Source organism: Nothobranchius furzeri, chromosome 5, assembly GCF_043380555.1.
Source record: "Nothobranchius furzeri strain GRZ-AD chromosome 5, NfurGRZ-RIMD1, whole genome shotgun sequence".
In the NCBI taxonomy this organism is placed as follows: domain Eukaryota; kingdom Metazoa; phylum Chordata; class Actinopteri; order Cyprinodontiformes; family Nothobranchiidae; genus Nothobranchius; species Nothobranchius furzeri.
This window is the reverse complement of record NC_091745.1, coordinates 75,213,786-75,234,807: the sequence shown is the minus strand read 5'-3', so window position 1 is coordinate 75,234,807 and position 21,022 is coordinate 75,213,786. Positions and strand designations below refer to the sequence as shown.

General features: G+C 44.9%; 1 protein-coding gene across 7 annotated transcripts in view; it reads right to left on the bottom strand.

Moving 5' to 3' along the window:
• grik5 (glutamate receptor, ionotropic, kainate 5) overlaps window positions 1–21,022 on the bottom strand; it is a 147,550-nt gene that overhangs the window by 47,381 nt on the left and 79,147 nt on the right. For all 7 annotated transcript variants that reach the window (XM_015950295.3, XM_015950296.3, XM_015950298.3 and 4 more), the window contains exons 4-5: window positions 10,515–10,676; window positions 4,144–4,308 (exon numbers count right to left, since the gene is read on the bottom strand). In XM_015950295.3, coding sequence (XP_015805781.1) covers window positions 4,144–4,308; window positions 10,515–10,626 — 277 coding nt within the window. In that variant the 5' untranslated portion in view covers window positions 10,627–10,676. The remainder of the gene's footprint in view (window positions 1–4,143; window positions 4,309–10,514; window positions 10,677–21,022) is intronic.

Sequence of the window (21,022 nt, the reverse complement as noted above, 5' to 3'; positions counted from 1 at the left end):
ACCTATTAGAAAAGGAGCAGGGAGGCTGTGACTCCTCAGTGGTTCAGTTCAGCATTATTTCTTTTTTATTTATTTATTTATTTTTGCCTTTGCTGACTCCAAAGATTCAGTTTTAACTTTTTATTAAGCATCCTCAGTTGTATTGCGCTGCTCTGTTTTGGTATTTGATGGTTTGTTTATGCCTTGGCCCATATGGTACGCTGTTCCAGATGATGCTGGAGGGTGCAAGTCCACCACTTTTTAATGAGACGGTCTTAGAGACCCATTACTGATCTCTAGTGACGCATAAACTAAGCAAAAGCTCTTTCTGGCACAAAATCCCACAAAATTGGTGTTTTTGGACTTTATTAGTGAGGATATTAAAGGGCGTTCTTTCAAATTTACTTCAAAGATTGTAATATTTTGGATATTGACTTAGGACTTTTTCTCTCCTTTGTAAGAATCACTATTATAAAAAAATTGTGAAAGTTACTGAAGGTACTTTAATGGTGCCTACCACATGGTATGTATGATCCAACATCATTTTCTATTATAGGATTTGGCCTTTCCCTCTAATTATCCAGAATTTAATCAGTGGTGGATGTACTTCCATTAAATAAAAGATGGATGGAGAGAGGAAGGGGCAGGAACAGTGAAAAGGGTAAGGAGGTTATTAGAATGGTAGCAGGAGGTGACACTGACTTTGTTTCTTGTTATAATGCAAAATATCATTGGGGCATTTACACTACGCTCAGCTTGGTCTGGCCCTGGTGGGGGTGGCACATTCATGTTGGAGTTGCCAGTGGAGAGCCAACTGCTGTTTTCAGCCCTGATTCCCTGCGGTTCACATTTCGTTCTGAGCATACCAACCATGGACTGATCGGTCGGATGACGTCGTGTCACTCTCACTCCTACCTACATAGAGGAAGCTTCCGATTGGCCTGGTGGTGTTTAAGCTAAGGTGCCTGACTGAACTAAATTAAACCCAACTAAACAGAAATATTAGACAAATAAATGTTTGCATTTGAATCACGCCCTGAATCATACAGCGGCGGATTAGATGCAGTGGTATAAACATCTTTTCTGACTGCAGCTCGTACTGGGCAAAGCTGCAGCAGCACCGCAAGGACAGACATCTGCTGTGAGCACTCTTGGATGGGGGAGAAACCCTAGGCAGCACCACTGCTCTGTGACAATGGTAGGAAGCTGTGGGCTTCATGTCAGAGTCTCTAATAACAAAACTGCTCACGCCCATTTTTGTTTAATAATTTTGAAATTACACCACCGATTTCTCTGCATCACTTTAGCAGAACCTGTCCATGTGCTCGCCCACGTCTACATTCCTGAGAAGGACATGCGAACTCAATCTGGCCGTGCGGGGCCGAGCCGATCACAGAATAAATGAGTCGAATTTTAAAGAGACACTAGAACCGTCGCTCAATGCTGCCTTGGCCAATCAGAGGTTGGGTGGCTGAATGAAGTTTCTTACTGAACTTTTGGTGAAAACGATTCCCCATTTTCCTCAAGGAGGGTTTTATTGGGTCTAATTTATTGTAAATTGCATTACCATGGCCACTTGAAAAGCCAGTAAAAGTGATGGCACAGATCTTGTAACTGTTCATTCTGTACAACCACATTAAAGGTGACCAAAGTGTGAAGCGTAAAGAAACCCGTTTGGATGTGAAGATAAGTAAAGGCCTGTATAAAACAATTTTAATGGGAGACATCGATAAGAATTACTTATGCAACACTGGCAGGTGTCGCAAACACTACTCTCTGTGCCAACGTGGACTCATCCACTCACTGGTAGGGATGGGTACCTTTGACATTTTAATCGATTCGGTACTAATTCCCGGTACCTAGGAATCGATACCGGTACTTAATGGTACCAATTTTAGATACTTTTGAGTGTTTAATATTTTAATTCTCTTTTATAATAAAATATATATTTTTCTCAATATATAACCATATTTGATAAATATCACGATAAATAACATACCGTAACTCCTCTAATACTGGCCTGTATTCAATTAACGGCCGGGTATCATATTTTGGCCGGTGTCGGAGTCGGCGGAGGTGAACAATGGCCGGTATTTTATTGTGGACAGGTGGAATGTGGTAACATGCAAGTACCACTGGGGGGGGTCATCCATCTCACTTTTGATTTACCAGTGACAGACCGCGATTTGGCAAGTGCGGAGATGAAGAGGAGGCGAAAATTTGATATCAAGTTCAAAGAGAACGTGCTGATTATGCTGCAGAACACTCTGGGGAGCAGTAGCAGGGGTTGTATGAACTAGCCGAGTTCACTATAGTGACTTGTTATGCCCGTCATCGACTAGTCGCTGTCACGTGATAATGACCGGCAAGATGCAGCCCTCGGAAAAGACAGAAGCCTGCTGTCAGCAGGTGACACGCTCCTGCTCGTCGGGAGGGGGGACGCGCTGTGCCAGAGCGTCGGTACTGACACCCGCCGTAAAACGGACATTTAACCAAATTGTGACCTTTTCCCTCTTGCAATTTATCATCCCCTCACCCCATCCTAACCTTAACCAGCTTGCGCATGCAAAGCTCTGATTGTTGACGCGCTCCAGACATCTGCGTCCTGAGCACGGCCACAGTAACATTATCAAATCAGGTGTCGCCACCTCAAAAACTAATTTATCACTCGATCGTTCATGTCGGCTCATTTCCTTTTATGTTTTCTGTCTTTTATTTGCGCCTGATGCGTTTCGCTGTGGAGCGGGGCGCATCACCTTGTCGCACTGATCACTGATGCGGCCGACAAGCAGGGAGCACTCCGCTGTTTTTGCAGTCGGTAGATCTTTTAGAACTGCAGTTCAAAGGTAACTCATAAGGTGAATATAAATGAACCCAGGTAGCAGTTTTTCTTTAGGATTGAGAGGAGATGCAGGAAGATAATAAACAGACAGGACAGAAAAATAGTCAAATAAAAACAAGTTAGTTTTTGTACCTGCTGGTTGCAACAAACAGACACCATTGAAGGTAATCAGAAGTGAGGAACAGAAAATGAAATAATTATTTTAATGTTTAGAGCAGCAGGAACTCCGAGAGGCTGCAGGCGCATTAGTGAGTTTGCGGCCGCTGCGCAGGGGGAGGGGGGAGGGGGCTGAAGCAGGGGGGGGGGGGGGCTGAAGCAGAAACTACCATTGTTAAAAGAGATGTGTTAACTTAGAAAATGTGGGCTCAATTTTAATTGTCAAAAACTCCAGCGAACCATTAGTTCATTTTACTCAAATAGAAATAAAGGCCTGCATCTAATTCTGGTCCTCCTTCCAATAAAGGCCTGGAGCTTGATGAGCTTGAGTCAAATACAGGCCCGGGCCTGTATTAGAGGATTCACGGTACAACTGTTTGTATTTTAACATCGTCCTTGTAGTTTTATAAGCTGATAATTAAACTGAAGCAAACATCTTTACTGTGAACTAAATTTACTGTGTATCTTCATTCCTTTTGCCGTCCTTCTTCATTTGATTTTTCCTACTGGGAAGTTAGAATTTCCGAGGAGAAAGCGAAGGTACCATTAGCTGATAACAATGGTGGCAATGGAAGCTAACATATCAAGCTAACGCTGTCTTAAACAGTTTATTTAGCTGCTGGAGCAGATTAAAACGATGATGCCTCACACTTAGATCATTGTCGCTGGTTTCATCTTCACCCAATCACCCGTCGCATTTAGTAAAGTGAAGCCAAACTTTAGAGCGTGTTCATGTTCTTCTAGTCAGAAATTCGGAGTTCCGAGGAGAAAACGAACGCACCATTAGCGGAACAGAAGCTAACATATCAAGCTAGCGTTATCTTAAACATTTTATTTACCTACCAGAGCAGATTAAGATGAGGATGTCTCACTTAGATCGTTGTCGCTGGTTTCATCATCACCCAGTTACCCATCACATTTAGTGAAGTGGACCCAAGCTTTAGCGTGCGTTCTTTCTACCATGCTGCTCTGTTTACAACACGCTCGCAGCGAGCGGTGACATAACGCTCTTGCGCATGCGCAGCTGTCTAGGCAAGTTCTCGTTATGAAGGACGGGTACCGAAACGAGGCACCGTTTCAAATGACGTGAATCGGTGCTCAGACGGTACTATGGAATTCGGTCGGTACCTTAAAAAGTACCGAATTCGGTACCCATCGCTACTCACTGGTGTCAGTGGTGTCGTACTGGGAGTCCTTCTGCAGCTCATATATGTCCACCTCCACTCGAGCTCGAGCCGGACCCTCGAACACGCTGTTGATGTTTTCCCGGGCCAAGGCCAGAGCAAGCCGCTCCCCACGCCCACACACGGACTGGTCATCCAGGATCGCCGCTACAAAGATAACAAAAGAACGGAGAGATGGTGAATGAGAAAGGAGGTGCGAGGAATAAAATCACGGAGAGACGCAGTAAAGGTCCAAACAGGGACAGCAAAAGAAGGCTATAGAAATCATAAACAAGATTATCGACCACACACATGCAGAAATGTTTTAGCTAACGGACCACCACCGCTGACTGGCAGCAGAACAAGGGCATTTAGTTCATGCTCATTTTAACACAGTTGGGAATCTGAAGTATAAAAGAAATCCAAAGGGTATAAGTAATTTGCTTATTTGCTGTTTGTCAAAGAGCCACGAGGACAGACTGAAAGCACCTTTATGTTTATGAGTGAAATGTCAAGCTGCAGCCTGGCTGATGACTCAGTGCTGCAAACCTTTGGACACATGGGGGCTCAAAGGTGGGTGGTGTCCAGACCTCTCCAGGTCGACTACATTTTATTTCTAAATCATCTCAAAGGGCATTTAATGCATGTCTTTGTCACAATGATGGCAAAGAAACTACAATACAAAAGCATGTTCTAGCTGAAGTGTTTCATTTATATAAGTGTTGGACGTGTCTCTTTTTATCTGCAGAAACATTTGAGCTCAACAGCCATGATCAGTCGGTCTTTGGGGTTTAGTCTCAGAGTGCAGCCTCCTTTTTAGACACAACATGCGTGACATTAATGATTTCTTCGATCTGTTTAAACGGCAGCTTTAAGTCTTTCAGACACCGGCAGGGGCGTGTCCAGGGAGTGGCCTGGGGCAGCGCATGCCACCCTTGAAATCTTATTGGCCACCCCAGGTACCACCACACCAATTTACCTTTAAATAGGCTTTTCATTGTCCACAAAAGGTTTGGGGGTAAACCAAAAAAGAAAAAAGCATAACCATTGGTGCCACCCATGCACAAAGTTGTGCCTCACCTGGGCCACCCCATTTTAAAAGATCTGGACACATCACTGGACACCGGTCAGCTTTGTCGTCGAGCTTGACCCCGCTTTCCTCAGACAAGACCTCCAGCGTGACGGAGAAACCCACGCTGTGTGACCAATCTTCTCCATTCACACAACATCACACACACCGTGTGGTGTGTGGGTCGACGTGCCATGATGTCATGATTTTTAACACCCTGTCTGTGTGTCACTAAGCATGCCTGAACAGACTCGGTTTTCTGTGTGCACTGTGAGTTTTCTTCCATTGCCGGTTGTTCCGTCGGATTCCCCGGGTGTCACTTCTTCCTTCCCTTCAGCTTTGTTTTGTGCTTCGCTTTAGTTTTATGGAACGTTGTCCTTCCTGCTTTTGCAGCACCTTTAGGGCTTAGAGGATCTCTTGGCTCGCGCCTCCTCCTCCCGCTTGCTGTGGGTCTCCTTGCACTGATTTGTATAATAGCACTTACAGGGATGAAACTGCTACCTGGTTTAATGGCTACTGTACTTAATTTACTGTTAAAACTACATTTGTTGACCGCTTGCCATTGCAAGCTTTTAATTGTCCAGCAGAGGCAGAATCTCAGATGCAAGGAAAGAAAAAGTGCAAATCCACTTTTAGACCAAACCTGTAGTGTGTCTGTATTTCAACATATATTACCCCTTTATAGGGCACTCATTGAAGTATTTTAAGTTTTTTAAACTTCAACCCCCGTGTGTTATTGTAGTACATAACAAATTTATCCTGGTGCAGCAGCAACAACCTGGAGCTCAATGCTCAGAAGACAGTGGAGATGATTGTGGACTTCAGGAAAGTCACAGCCCCATCTCTCCTCCTCGTCCTGACGGACACCCCCGTCACCACTGTGGACTCCTTCCGCTTCCTCGGAACCACCATCACACATGACCTTAGGTGGGAGCCATCCATCAGCTCCCTGATCAAAAAGGCCCAGCAGAGGATGTACTTTCTGCGGCAGTTGAAAAAGGCCAAGCTGCCGACCCAGATGATGGTGCAGTTTTACACGGCCATCATTGAGTCCATCCTCACCTCCTCCATCGCTGTGTGGTATGCTGGAGCCACAGTGAGGGACAAAAATAGACTGCAGCGCATTGTGCGCTCCGCTGAGAAGGTGATTGGCTGCAGCCTTCCATCTCTCCAGGACCTGTACGTCTCCAGAACTCGGAGGCGTGCAGGCCGGATATCAGCTGACCCTTCTCACCCGGGACACAGACTTTTCGAGCCGCTTCCCTCAGGCAGGAGGTTACGGTCCATCCAGACCAGAACCTCCCACCATAAGAACAGCTTCTTTCCATCTGCCGTTAGACTTGTAAATAGCTTATAATCACACAACCATGCTCGTCTTCTGTACTCAACACTACGTCACGTTATCGGCCATGTTACCACTACCTGCCTTTTTTATAGCTGAATGTTTTATGCTAGTTTTATTATATTTTATTCTACTTATTCTATTTCTGAAATTTATTATTCATGTTATATGTGGCACATTAGTACCGAAACAAGTTCCTAGTTTGTGAACTGCTTGTTCATTGACAATGGCAATAAACCTTTTCTGATTCTGATTCTGAAGTGTATTTCTGTTGTTACAATTTTCAAAAATATTAATTTTCGTGCAGAAAATCAGAGAAAACGAAGGGATGGGCGTTGGCCCTGTTCTGGAAAAAGAAATACCAAAATAAAAAACATTATTTTTGAATAATATAGACAATTATAAGACACTTTAGAATAATCTAACTCATTTTAGAACATTATGTCAATGTTCAAAAATACAGAATATATCACAATTATTAAACTGTACAGCATATTTTTATAAAAACAGATAACTGGAATATTTTTGAAAACTTATTGAACAAAAGATGCTATTTCTGATCCATTATAGATTATTATAATATTTTACATTTGAGGAACTGCCTGAATGTCATCTTCCTAATCATCATCACTGATGGTGAGATTGGTTGGCACAATAACTATCCTCCTCCATTTTCCAGAGAAATCTTAGTTTAAAACTGCTAAATATATTCAATATCATAATTGTTATTATTACTGTTACCATGAATATTAAGATTATGTCTAAAAAACAACAGATTTTACTTACAAATATTCACATTTTCTTTTACTTGTTCAGGGCACATTTCCAAATATGGCAGATTTAATTTTCAACAACTCCATTGAGTTTAACGCCGGGGACACACCGGCCGTCGAAGCGCCGCGAAATTGGGGCCGCCTTCATTTGTCGCCCTTGTTATCCTACTATATAGACCACATGGGCCGCTGAAGAGCCGCGCACCGTGCAGCGATCGTTTCGGCGTCTGCTCTATTTTTTTTCGCGAGCCGCGGGTGAACCGCGTCAATTCTGGCAGGAAGTCAAACCTAGACATAAGAGGCAGGCCAGTAAACTAAACAAAATAAAGTATTCCAAAATACAATTCCGCGATAGTCAAATGTTTCGTAAACAGACACTGCATAAAACCACACACACACGAACACACACACACAGCAAACTTGTGTGTGTGTGTGTGTGTGTGTGTGTGTGTGTGTGTGTGTGTGTGTGTGTGTGTGTGTGTGTGTGTGTGTGTGTGTGTGTGACCACGTGAAGGGGGTGTGGTTTTGGGTGTCGTTCAACCGGAGCAAACAGGACAGAGAGGCAGAAAGTCGTCGAACAGCTATTAACAACTGGTTCACACCATAGGTTCACACACACACACACACACACACACACACACACACACACACACACACACACACACACGTACATACATACACAAACAGCAAGGGGGAGGGGGGTGTAGAGGAAAAGAGCAGAGAAAAGGCGGAGAGGAAATGGAGGACACCAAGTGGTTAAAAGAAAAACTACGAGGTGCGCCTCGACCGGAGCGGAGAAACGAGCGTCTGGTCTGAACTGAGGAGCAGCGGCCGAATTTCGTGAGCGCTTCACCTCCCGGCGTTACATTTCCAACATATTTATCCTCATTTAGCACAACTAGCCAACCTTGTGACGTGAGAGTTTCATAAACCTAGCATTGTTAGCTTTAGAGATCTAACCATAAACACGGGAGGAGGCCGAGGAGTTTTCCAGCTCTGCAGACATTTGGTGCATTATAGCCCCGCACTGATTGGTGGAATGGTGCCATGGTGCAAACTGGTGACTATCTTGATCTCTGATGATTGTTTGGGTGAAACCCCGTAACTCTAAGAGTCCGCGAAACGGCACACCGACATCATTTATGATGTGAGTGGAAGTGTCTAAATATAGATGTTGGCTCCATAAGGGTTAACCATCAGATGAAGCTTCTGAAGTTAGTCTCTCCATCTATAAATCATAAAGCAAAGTAGTCAATGTGACGGGGGAAGAATGAAGCTAACTAGTTGTCTGGTTTCCTCTTGAAGCTAATAGGAAGTTGGACAACTCCACGCCTGATCGGGATCAATGCATTATTAAGCATTAATAAACAAATAATCTCTTAATTAACATTAACTAACTAGTGTCCTTAAGGTTAGGTCAAAGGGCTGGGGTCTGCTTAGTAATGCATTACTTAATACTAGAATTAATATTAAGTATAACTCCATTTAGCAGTTTGTTAATGCTTAATAATGCGCCGCTAACATTAATGAAGGGACCCTTAGTGTGAAGTTACTGCGACACCTTCTGCTTTCACAGCGGTTTGGCCTAAATAAATAAAAATGAGCATTTTCATGAGGTTTCGAAGGGAAATCCCTTCGAATGTCAGAAAGTGGCATGAACAAATAGGAGACGGGCAAATAAATTAACAGTTAGCTCCAGAGTATAAAATCGGTGACTGCCTTTTGAATCCATTAGTAGTCAAAACCTAACAAGTTTGTACTTCATGTCAGAACAGAAACGATGGGAAACGGCTGCGGAAACATCATGAAAATGTGTGGATGGAAGCCTAATAGAACCTGTTCCTAAACCTTAATGATTCAGGTGATCTTACACAGATTAACCACCACAGATTTAAATAAAATGTAAAGCCTTTAGAGGCCGTAGCTCCCACACCAGTGCTGCAGCTGACATTTTCCTACAAACACACCACACAGCAGTTCACCACTGAACATCGTGGTGCAGGCGTGAAAACGGCTATGATCAAGTGAAGTATAGATTATTTATAGAGTCACAGTTTCCTCTCAACACGTCACATTGTCATAACAATTCAGTTGGGCTGGTTAAGTGTGCAGTGGCCGCATTAAACAGGTTGCTGGTGGATGTAAGCAGCAGAAAATACCTCCTCTCTTTATTTTTAAGTTTACCCAACAGTTAGCACTTAGGAAATAACCGGCGTGGTGCTGATTTGAGTTTGATTGCACTGAAAATAACAGTAAAGTTGCTTTTTCTTTGAAGAAAACTTGATAGTTTCCTTCATGAGAATAAGTCTGATCTCTAAAAGAGGTGTTAGTTGGGTTTAACTTAACCGTGTGTCGAGTTTTCGTGTGAAAATGTAACAAATTACCGAGCACACGGTGGAGAGACCTACAGAGTCAGACAAAGGTGCGGCACTCCCAACACGTTCAGAGGCTCAGATGCCGTGGAATATATTTATGTGCTGCAGTAAATTACGGGTATGGCCAGAGCTGGTTTTTATTTATTTAATGAACTCACCTCTCTCGTGCACGTCTGTCTGTTTGCCGTGCTGAAAGTGATCTGTGAATGTTTCTAGATCCGACTTAGCATAAACTTCTCCCACAAAGTGCTACGAGCACGCACCTGGATGCTCATTCAGACTTGACACGGATGCATTCAGTTGTTGCCAAATTAATTGAAAGCAGATTGTGTCGGAAATGGGCTTACGTTTGCGTTTGCAGCTTCCACAAAAACAACTTTGAGATGATAATCGGGATGCTTCTCACAGGGGCGTGTCCAGGGAGTGGCCTGGGGTAGCACATGCCACCCTTGGAATCTGATTGGCCACCCCAGGTGCCACCACACTGAATTCCCTTTAAATAGGCTCTTCATTGTCCACAAAAGGCTTGAGGTGAAACAAAAAAGCATAACCATTGGTGCCACCTATGCACAAAGTAGTGCCTCAGCTGGGTCACCCCATTTTAAAAGATCTGGACACGCCACTGGCTGCTCAGTTCAAAAGGCTGATTGCCAGATCATACTAGCATGAGTTGTGACACGTTTGAAACTACAACACACACTTTTGTCATTTTAGCTGCACAAAATGTGGGCAAATAAACCATTTTGGTGAGATTTTTCAATAATGAATTAAACAAATAGTGTTTTTTTTTATCATGAGAAGCAGGTCCAACTCACCCATTCGCACAGAGGAGAGGAGCGGGGTCTGACTGAGGGAGGGTGGTGCCATGGTCACTAGCAGGAAGGAGAGGAAGCGTATTGACAGCAGCAGTGCTGGCAGAGCCGGCATCTTCTACTGCTCCTCATGGAGAACGGTCTGCTGGCTGCCTGTACCAACACCTGCAGGATCGGAGAACGTGCTGCATGTTAGTTGACACAATGCCTCCCAGTCGGCGTATTATCCTTTAAACTGTCATCGTGCCGCTTATCTCTGCTTTGCACTGTCATATCTCCATGTAGTTGGAGCACCTGTGCTTTGAGAACATATACAATACACTTTCACACACGGTTATGAAGATGTTTCCCGTCACATCGCGCAGGCAGGCAGTCCTGCGCTATACGTACAGCTCCTCTAGCTGCAAAATACAGAGAACAGCTCTGTTCGGGTCTCCTGTGGGAACTCTGCCGTTTAGACACGGGAGCATTCAGCCTACGAGGGATCTCCAGAGGCCGTTAGAAAACACACAAGCTCTGCACACACACACACACACACACACACACACATCATAAACACAAACATGACAACAGAGATATGCAAACACTAGAAACAGAATGAGTGCAAAGACAAGAGCTCTGAACACAGACAGCGGCGTGGTGCGTTGGTTCCACTGACACGGTCTCTCTAACCTGACCTCCAGCCATGACTTCAAAAAGACACGCAAGCGCGAGAAAAGAACGGAGAGTTCGGATGAGCTCCAGCGGTGCTAAGCAACCGTCTGAAGCGGTGACAAATCCCTGCCCTGACTGACAACATGACAAGGTTGTGTTGAAGGATGGAGCGATGAAGGAGCAGAAGCAGGAGTGCATGACAGCCACAGGAGATTGAGCGAGGGGTTGTGGCGATGGTGGGGGGGTGGGGGGGTTTCAGACGTCTGGTGTGTTGGTCGGAGCTTCAGACAGGTCTGGCAGACGGATGAAACGCTGAGTTCAGGACCTCCGATTGACCTGTGCAACGGCAAACAGCAGCAGGAGGATGACCCAGACCCTGATGAGTGTTTATGGGCTGGACGTGAGTTCTGAGTGTGTGTACATCAAAGATGACGGTGATGGGTTAGCATCATCCCTCCACTCTCCATTCCTAATGTTTCATTTGCCTTTGACACCATTATTTATTTCACACTTTCTCTTCCGTCCCAACTCTTCTACTACATCCTCCCGTTTTGCTTTTCCCTCTCTGAGCGGTCGCTGACCTTCCCTTCTACGCCTCTCGTTCGGCGGGTGGCCGACCGTGTGCATCAACATGTTTGTAATACTCATAGCACACACCATACTGTGCAGATGGCTGTGCTGCTCTCAGTATGGCTTCCTCAGCTCAGAGGGAACAGAGGCAGGGCTTATGTGAGGCCATATGTGTGACACAACGTAAGAAAACAGGCGTGGAGTGGGAGCCATTTTCCCCTTTCTTGTTTTTAATACATCCTTCCTGTTTAACGCGGCGTGTTACCGTAAAGTTACCGTTAAAAATAACATTAAAAACCTTTCTGCATCAACAGGTACTACGTCTTGTTTGTGTTCTTGTGTTCATGGCTACGCAACAGCTGATTACTCAGACTGCACCATCAGATCACTACGGCGCAATGCTGTCGCACACTTTCCACAATGTCCTGTTTGCTTCCCGTACCAACGACCTCTTTCTCAATCCGCCCTTCCTCAAAGTGTGTGTGTGTTTCGTCTTCCTGGGTGTTTATGTGGGCTCACCTCGTGCGTGTGTGATGGGATATTGATCGAGCCCGGTTGAAGTGGCGGGCCCTCAGGTGCAGTCAATCAAAACAATGTGGAACCTATCATGGGAGAAGTGCATTTCGCTGCAGCCACCTGATTGGCTATTACCAGAAGGTAGATTGCCCCGATGACGAATAAGATCCTAACTAAGGCTGCAGCTTCATCAGCGGCGGGATAGAAAACGGTGCTGTTTCATTGTTATTGAGAGCTATTGACAACATTAGACGGAGAGGATTAGAGTATCTTTACTCCTGGGAAAGCAAGAGGAGGAAGGAGGAAGGAGATAGAATGCTTTGGAAGGAGTAAGCAGAATGAGTTCTAAAAAAGGAGAAGACGTAGCTGGGAGGATAGGCTTTCTCCGATGAGGGAATAAAAGAACGAAATTGAATATAGAGAAGAGATTGGAAAGTGTCTGCAGAAAGAGCCGGTAAGAGATGGAGTGACAGAGAAGCAGCAGTGAAAAAGTACATTTACTCAAGGACTGTGCTGAGGTTTAAATTTAAAGCACTTCACTTCCGCTCTGTGCGTTTAATGATGTCTCTTTTTACTGTATTTTCACTGCAATTTAAAGGGGAGCCAATAACTAATTCAACTAAATTATTTAACAGCTCTGTTACAAACCCTGATGTTGTTAGTCGCTGTGGTAGAGGGGTAACATAGAAACTGGTGCGGAGAAAGGGGGAGTGTAAATAAAATGTATTTTTATTAACACAGGGCTAACACAACTACTCAGTCCTTGACTGGAAGAATGTCAAAACGCAAATACACTCGGATATTACTAACGAAGGCAACGGAGAAAACTCAAAACACCTGAGACAAACGGTCTCAGGGAAGAAAATACGAGAATATCAGTACTAACGAAAAAACATGCCGGAGCTAACTAACTAAAACAAATCTCGACGGCTTTAACTATGATAAATATTATTGCTACTAGCAAAACTTAAAGCAAGCTCTAAAGCTGAAAAGAAAACTGAAATTCAAGCACTAGAGCAGACGAAAAATGGATCTCTAAACAAAAACGGCTAATAATTACTCGATGGTTAAACGAAAAGAACTATGTGTCTCTTCACGAGAACTGAAAGCTGCAGTCCTTTAAACCATCTGTCTTCATTAGTTGATTATATGCAGCTGGGACAGCGAAGGCGAGCAGAGGTGGAGGCCAGCCTGGCGGAGGACCTGTCCAAGGTCCTGAATGGCGTGGAGGGAGCAGGACGGAGGACCTGTCCAAGGTCCTGAACAGCATGGAGGGAGCAGGACGGAGGACCTGTCCAAGGTCCTGAACAGCATGGAGGGAGCAGGACGGAGGACCTGTCCAAGGTCCTGAACAGCATGCAGGGAGCAGGACGGAGGACCTGTCCAAGGTCCTGAACAGCATGCAGGGAGCAGGACGGAGGACCTGTCCAAGGTCCTGAACAGCATGGAGGGAGCAGGACGGAGGACCTGTCCAAGGTCCTGAACAGTATGCAGGGAGCAGGACGGAGGACCTGTCAAGGTCCTGAACTGCATGGAGGGAGCAAGACTGGGCCATTCAAGGTGCGGGAGCCCAGGATTCGTAACAAGCTCATAGTTGGTTTTGTTTAATTTCCAAATGGTCAGAATGTAACATTTGCTAATTACAGTGATTCATAAGCAATAAATTATCAGTTCACTACACAGTATTTCTCTATAGTCACAAAACTCATTAGCAGTTCACATTTCTCATGAATGCTGGACCTTTTCAAGATGATTTTATTTTTATTAAACAAAAACAGTGAAATACACCTAATTTTTTCTTTAAAGCTCGATTGAAATAACAATCACTGGCTCGGAGAGCAGCAGAAAAATGATTTTGATGCATTTCTCATGTAATCTTGGACAATAAAACAGCAACAAATGCACTATAGGTTGCAAGTGGAAGACGTTAAAAATCAGTTCTCTGTCCTTGCATTCATGTAAATGTTACTTTGATACCATTTTCCTAAAAGATTGTTCTTAAAAAAGGAGTCCTCACATAGAGATGATTTTCTCCAACAAGGAGTTAAAGGTGTGGACTCAGCCAACACCTCGGATTTCTTACCAAACCTGCAGGTCTGCAGACACCTTCGGTATTCTTGCAGACCAAACTGGCCGGAGGTGTTTTGGTGAAACAACCGGATCCAAAACAACATTAAAAAGGCCGTTTTAATGCTGCGGCGGAAATGACTAATTCTGATGGCAACAGCGAACACTGTTGGCATCATTACAGTAATTATCACCTATCTCTAAGGGCACCGTGTGTTCCTGTCTCTATTAGCTTTTTCGTGTTGTTTAGCCACAAGGGAGCCTTTATCCAATCAATCAAAGGTAGCGGGTTCACAGTGGGTGGGATGAGACTCACAGTCAGAGAGGTTCTTCACTTGGTTCACTAAAGAAATGTGAGGAGAGGTGCAGATTTGTGATTTCTTTCGAAATATGTTGCCATTAAAATAATTTTTCATTATTTAAATGCAGCAATTTAAAAAAGGTGTGTTAGAGATTTTTATGATTGGAAAATGTTCTTTGAGACTCTAAGAAACCTTGTTGGAGCTCACAATGACCCAGGAGCCCTGACAAATGGCCAAAAACAACCCCACAACCAGTGTTGGGAACGTTGCTTAGAAAAAGTAAATAGTACATCCATCCATTTTCGTCCGATTATCCAGGGTCGGGTCGCGGGAGTCAGCAGTCTAAGCTAAGAGGCTCAGACTTCCCTCTCGCCATCCACTTGGGCGAGCTCCCAGCTCCTCCGGGGGAATCCCAAGGTGTTCCCTGGTCAGCCGAGAGACATAGTCCCTCCAGCGTATCCTGAGTCTTCTTTTAGGTCTCCTCCCATTCGGACGTGCCCAGAAAACCTCCTAACCAGATGATCGAGCCACCTCAATTACCTCTTAATGATGTGGAGGAGCAGCAGGTCTACCCCGAGCCCCTCCCGGATGACCGAGCTTCTCACCCTATCTCTAAGGGAGAGCCCAGACACCCGGCGGAGAAAACTCATTTCGGAAGCTTGTATCCGTGATCTCGTTCCGTTGGCGGTATCCACTGGTGAAGGTAGGAACGTAGCTCAACCAGTAAATCGAGAGCTTCGAGTGTAAGCTCGAAGTAAGCGGTTATAGTTACTAATTAGTAAAAACAGTATCTGAATAAGAGACTGAGTTACAAGATTATAAAAGTAACTATTTGCCTGAAAAATTACTATTTAGTTACGTTTTTCAAATGCTAGAAAAATGGGATCCGCTCTTAATACAAGCTTTTTGGTGTGCTACACCCTAAGCTGCCTATGCTGCCTAAGCTTTCTATGTAAAATCGGTACGTATGTAACAAAATGTGTGTAAAGCTGACTGAGTTGTGGCCTTTTTGGTGTTTCTAATGTCTATTATCAGTGGTAGCCATTTTGTGCAAAGCTGACTGCAATCATCCAATGATTCATCTGTGAGAAATTCATTAAAAATCATCCTGTGGTTCATGAGATGTTCTCCAAAAGACAGCCAAATACAGAAACAGGCAAAAACATCATAGGGCCTTTTTGCCTTCTGGTGGCAGGTGATAAATGAGTCCTATTAAGCCACAAAAAGATAGAAATAAAGGCACATGTTCATGTGAAAGTCTTTTTAGTTGCCCCCAACCATGAATCTCTGAGTGAAAGAAAAAAAGGAAATGGCCATGTTCGGTTTGTGAGAGGCTGCTCCTGGCTGCTGTTTTAGCTCTATTGCTGCAGTAGAACATGACAGAGTCCCTGCAGCTGTCGGGTGTCGATCTGTGGGGAGCTGGACGGGCAGCGTTCAGAGAGGGCCGATCCGATCCGGGCCGGGCCAGACTTGTCTGAAAGCCCTGCTAGCTTCCCTCTGCTGCTATCATTCTGCACCCTACACATGAAAGCTACAACACATAAAGATTCTGACTTGCTGTTTGTGTGTGTGCGTGCATGCGTGCGTGCATGCGTGCGTGCGTGTAGAAGAAAAAGCAGGAAGAGGATGGAGAGCAGAAGGGACATTCAGTCCAGTGTAAATTCAGCTGCTTGCATTCACTTTCAAGCACATTTCTGTGTTTACTGTTTTGCTCGTGTGCTTACGAAAGACTTGGCGGCCGGCTCACAGTGTCTGCTGAGTCGATTATGAAAAAGAAAACCATAAAATCGGAGATCCTAATTACCTAGAGGGAGCGTGCAGGAGGAGGGCGGGGGGCTGCTGTGCTTGGTAGGTGAGCAAGCAAAAAAAAAGGGACCAGTTCAAAGGGGAGTGGGGGGTTTGGAAAATGAGGGGTAAAGCTATCTCGCCCTACACCCCCGGGCAGATAAAAAAAGAGGATAAACAGAGACTAAAGCAGAAGATGCCAGATGAGCAAATAAAAAAGAGAAAAGCTCTGATGAAGCTTGAAGGGGGAGGGAGGGGAAAATGATTTGTTTTTTCCCCTTTTGCCTTATTTTCTGACACAAAAAGTCTGACAGTTATCATAATAGAAGGGTGAATCATTCCCATAATTGAATTTGCAAGTGGAACGGCTGCAGCGGCTGTGGGCTTAAGAAGACTTCACTGGCAGCCATGAGGGGACACAAGTGTTATTTTGTTCATTTTCACAATTAACAGCTGCTGCTGAGCCGGCTGCAGACAGCTGAACGAGCACGGTCGGGTCATCTCCGAGCATGTGCTGGCCCCCCAAAGACAGCATGGATGAGCTGGGACGTCGGTTTGGTCCGTGTTATTACGTCTGAGTTCAGGCAGCGTTACTAGAAGTGGAAAAATACCACAAACCCATTTGGCTTTTTGGAGGATTAAACATTTAGTGCTTTTGCGTCGGTTGGTAGAGCGGGTTGCCTCATGAGGGTTGTGGGTTCGATTCCAGCTCCCACCAGAAGTATTCTGCTGTTGTGTTCTTGGGCAAGACACTTCACCCAACTTGCCTGTGTTGGTGATGGTCAGAGGGGCCGACGGTGCCAAACGGCAGCCTTGTCTCTGTCAGACCGCTCCAGGGCAGTTGTGGCTACAACGTAGCTTACCATCACTGGCAGTGTGTGAATGTAAGAGTTCAAGCAAGCTTCTTTGAGTGTCCTAGTTCAAATTCAAAGATACTTTATTAAACCCAGAGGGAAATTAGAGTTTCAGTACACACAATTCTGAGATCAAACATACATATATGGGCAAAGACACATGACAAGAATTGGTGACTGTGGTCATTCGCAACCCTGAGTCGCGCTACCTTAATAGAGATAAGAGGGTAACATGAGGATTGGTTCAGGTGGAGGGGGGGGGGGGCACTTCAGAGTTACCCTCCACTGGGAGGACAGCTTTGCTCTGCAAAAAAACACCTCAGACAGACAGATGTGCAACAGACTTCAGACAACACAACATAAGTGTCCACTAGGAGGGGTGGTGGGTTGGGAATATCCCAACTTCAGTTCCTGCAGCCACGATAAGCAGCGCATGTCACCTCAGTGTGGATAGGGGGAGGAGCATTGAGGGTTGGAGGCTTACAGTGACCCTGCAACGTTTCAGCGGCCTTCCCGCAGTCCCACCCAGGCTGGGAAAGGAGACAGAGTTGAGTTGCCATAGCGACGGCACATTCCACATATCTTCTGAGGGGGGAGTTTTCGTTGGAGCCTTGCAGGCTCAAGGACGCCAGATTCCGATTAGAAATTGTTTTGGGGCCAGACAGAGATAATTTCCTCTCTGTCTTACAGTTTGTTGGTCCTCAACCTCTCAGAATCCCAATAATGGATGTTAATCTATCCCAATCCGTGCTGATTCGTCCACTCTCTCCTTGATGGCCCAAGCTTACGATTCATCTTGACAATTATGTGAGTCTGTGAATTCACAGCGCGGTGCAAACCATCTCTGAGCTCCGGGATCAGGCCAGTATTCCTCGACAGCTCGTTAATTTTCCGGTAAGCCAGGTAGCCTCCAAGGCCAATGAGCAGGAAACCTGACACCAACACCACGAATATCCACACGTCTTCAGAGTCCTCCACAGACAGCTGAGGTTAACAAATCAAGTTCCACTGTTTCCAGGAATCCATGATGTGTCCAACTGGGTCTGTTGCGGAGGGGCATCCGGGAGCCCCTTCTCCCGTTCTCATCGTTGAAAATTTTTTATCAATTGTGTTGAGTGACCAACTGACAAGATCCATTTTAGTGCATTTCAGTTTCCAGTTTCCAGAAAAAATGCAGAAGCAGCCGTGCACCCAGCACACACAGAGACAGACAAAGGGCCTTGAGGATAAGATGTGGAGGAGAGGAGGGGAAAAAGCGTCTGCACCCTCCGAGAGCCGGAAGAAGAAATAGAGATAAGAGGGGTTTACATGAGGATTGAGTCAGGTGGAGGAAAAAAAGGCACTTCAGAGTTACCCTCCACAGGGAGGGCAGCTTTGCTCTGCAAAAAACACCTCAGACAGAAATGCAACAGACTTCAAACATCACACAACATGTGTCCACTAGGTGGGGTGGTAGGTTTTGGGACTCTCCACACGTCAGTGAATGCAGCCACGATAAGCAGCGCTCGTCACCTCAGTCTGGACAGGGGTGGGAGGTCGTTGGGTTCAGAGAGCACAGTGACTCCTGGAACGATTCAGCGGCCTTCACAGCTCGCAGTCTTGCCCAGGCTGGGACAGGAAGACAGAGTTGCCATAGCGACGGCAGCATTCCACATTTCTTCTGAGGGGGAGGGTATTCGTTTCAGCCTCACAGGCTCAAGAGCACCAGATTCAGATAAGAAATTGTTTTGGGGCCAGACAGAGATCATTTCCTCTCTGTCTTACAGTTCTGTTGGTCCTCAACGCCTCTGAATCCAATAATGGCGTAAATTAATCTATCCCAATCCATGCTGATTCGTCCACTCGCTCCTTGATCGCATCCATCTTTTGTGCCAACGCATGTATCTCAGCCAAAGCTCCAAGCTTACGACTCATCTAGACAATTATATGAGTCTGTGCATTCATAGCGCCATATAAGTTTAATGATTATTATTATCATTATTATTATTATTATTATTAAAATCAAAGGAGCCGTGCCTTTTCTTGGTCACTCAGCATTTTCATTCACATCTGTCCTTCCCTGTTCCTCTGTTTTACCTTCAACTGCCTCTCATGCATCTTCTCTCGTCTGATTTGACGTTTCAGCTCTTCATAGCGTTATGGGATTCTTAGTCTTGATTTGAGGCTTTGCAGACTTCAAGGTGAAGCAAACATCTTTGATAAAATATGACTTATTCATGTTATGTAGGCTGCCTGTAAGCCAATACCTAACCTTACATTTGCTTTTTGAAAGAGTTTACTGAAGAGAGAGGTTTTACTAGACTGACCACATGGAATAAAAAAAGATGAAGTTTCTGAATGCACATATGAAGTGGGTAAGTTAAGCTAAACTGGCTTTAGGTAAATATTACAAATCAATGAAGAGCATCCATGTTCAATCTTCTGCTGCTTGTCTAGAACTGTATCAGATCCTCTGACTTCCTGCTTTCCAACCTCCTCCTGCTTATCCAAAGGGATTCCAAGGTGTTCCCAGACCAGCTGTGAGATGCAATCTCTGTGATTCCTGAGGCCTCTTCCAGGAGTGGCGTGTCTGAAATACCTCCCATGGAAGGCAGCCAGACACCCAAACCACCTAAACTGGCTCCTTTCAAAGCAGAGAAGAACTGACTCTACCCTGAGCTCCTCCTGTGCTCCCACAGCTCCTGCCCATAGGAGATGGTTGGAACATTAATCGACGGGTAAATTGAAATATTTGCCTGTTGGCTCAGGGTCTCTTCACCTCCTTAAATTGGTCCTGCAGCCAAAGCCTCAACTCACCTATCAGTCCTCCGCGACACTTTTATTGACACGTTATTTCCTCTCTTCACTAATTATTTCAAGAGAACCAGAACTAAGATGTGGATTAGTGTCTGGTTTGGATCTAAACAGAAAAGGCTTTTATGTTAACCAACCTACTGGTAGAGCACCTTTTAGATCCTTTATCTACTGCAACCCTGCATGCACTGGATCAAAAAGGGATACTCCACCCCTATGTGAGATTTAGTTTGTTGCCATATTCCACCGAGTTAGAAAAGTTGGAAAAAGCATTTTGCCACCAGCCCAGTCGTTCTCAGAATCTGGCAGAATTCTGTTTGCTTTAGCTTAGCATAAACATTATAAGTGAATGGATAAAACTAGCATTTTGTGTGAGAAAGTCGTCTAGGTGGGGTGGTGGGTTTGGGACATCGTCCCTGTTCATGGCCCCACATCCACGTCTCCTTATCTCGATCGCTTCTTTTATCCATCTTTTGTATTTCTGTTGTTCGGTGTTTATGATCCTTGTGTTGTCCCAGTCCATGACATGGTTTTCTCTTGTGCAGTGATCTGTTACGGCTGACTTCTTTATTGTGCTTTCTGCTTCTTCTTTTGCTGCTCTTGTGTGTCTTCGACTTGTTTCTTTCTCGCACTCCTTTCTATGTTCTGTTGTTCGTGTGTTGAGTTGGCGTCCGGTTTCTCCTATTTATGTTTTATTGCAGAGTTTGCATGGGATTTCATAAACGACTCCAAAAAATATGGATAAAAGAAGCGATAGAGATAAGGAGACGTGGTGTAGGAGCTAAAATCAGTGTTCTGTGTGTACGTGCAATTTGACATCCTGTTGTTCAGTGTAAGCTTATGTAACTTTCAGTAACTCTTAACTTCTTTGACCATATTGGGAAGTGAAACAGCACACCATAATTTCCCGAAATCAAAGGAATGTGGGAGTAAGCGCCAGGAACACCAGTATAACTGATGCTGCGTGTTG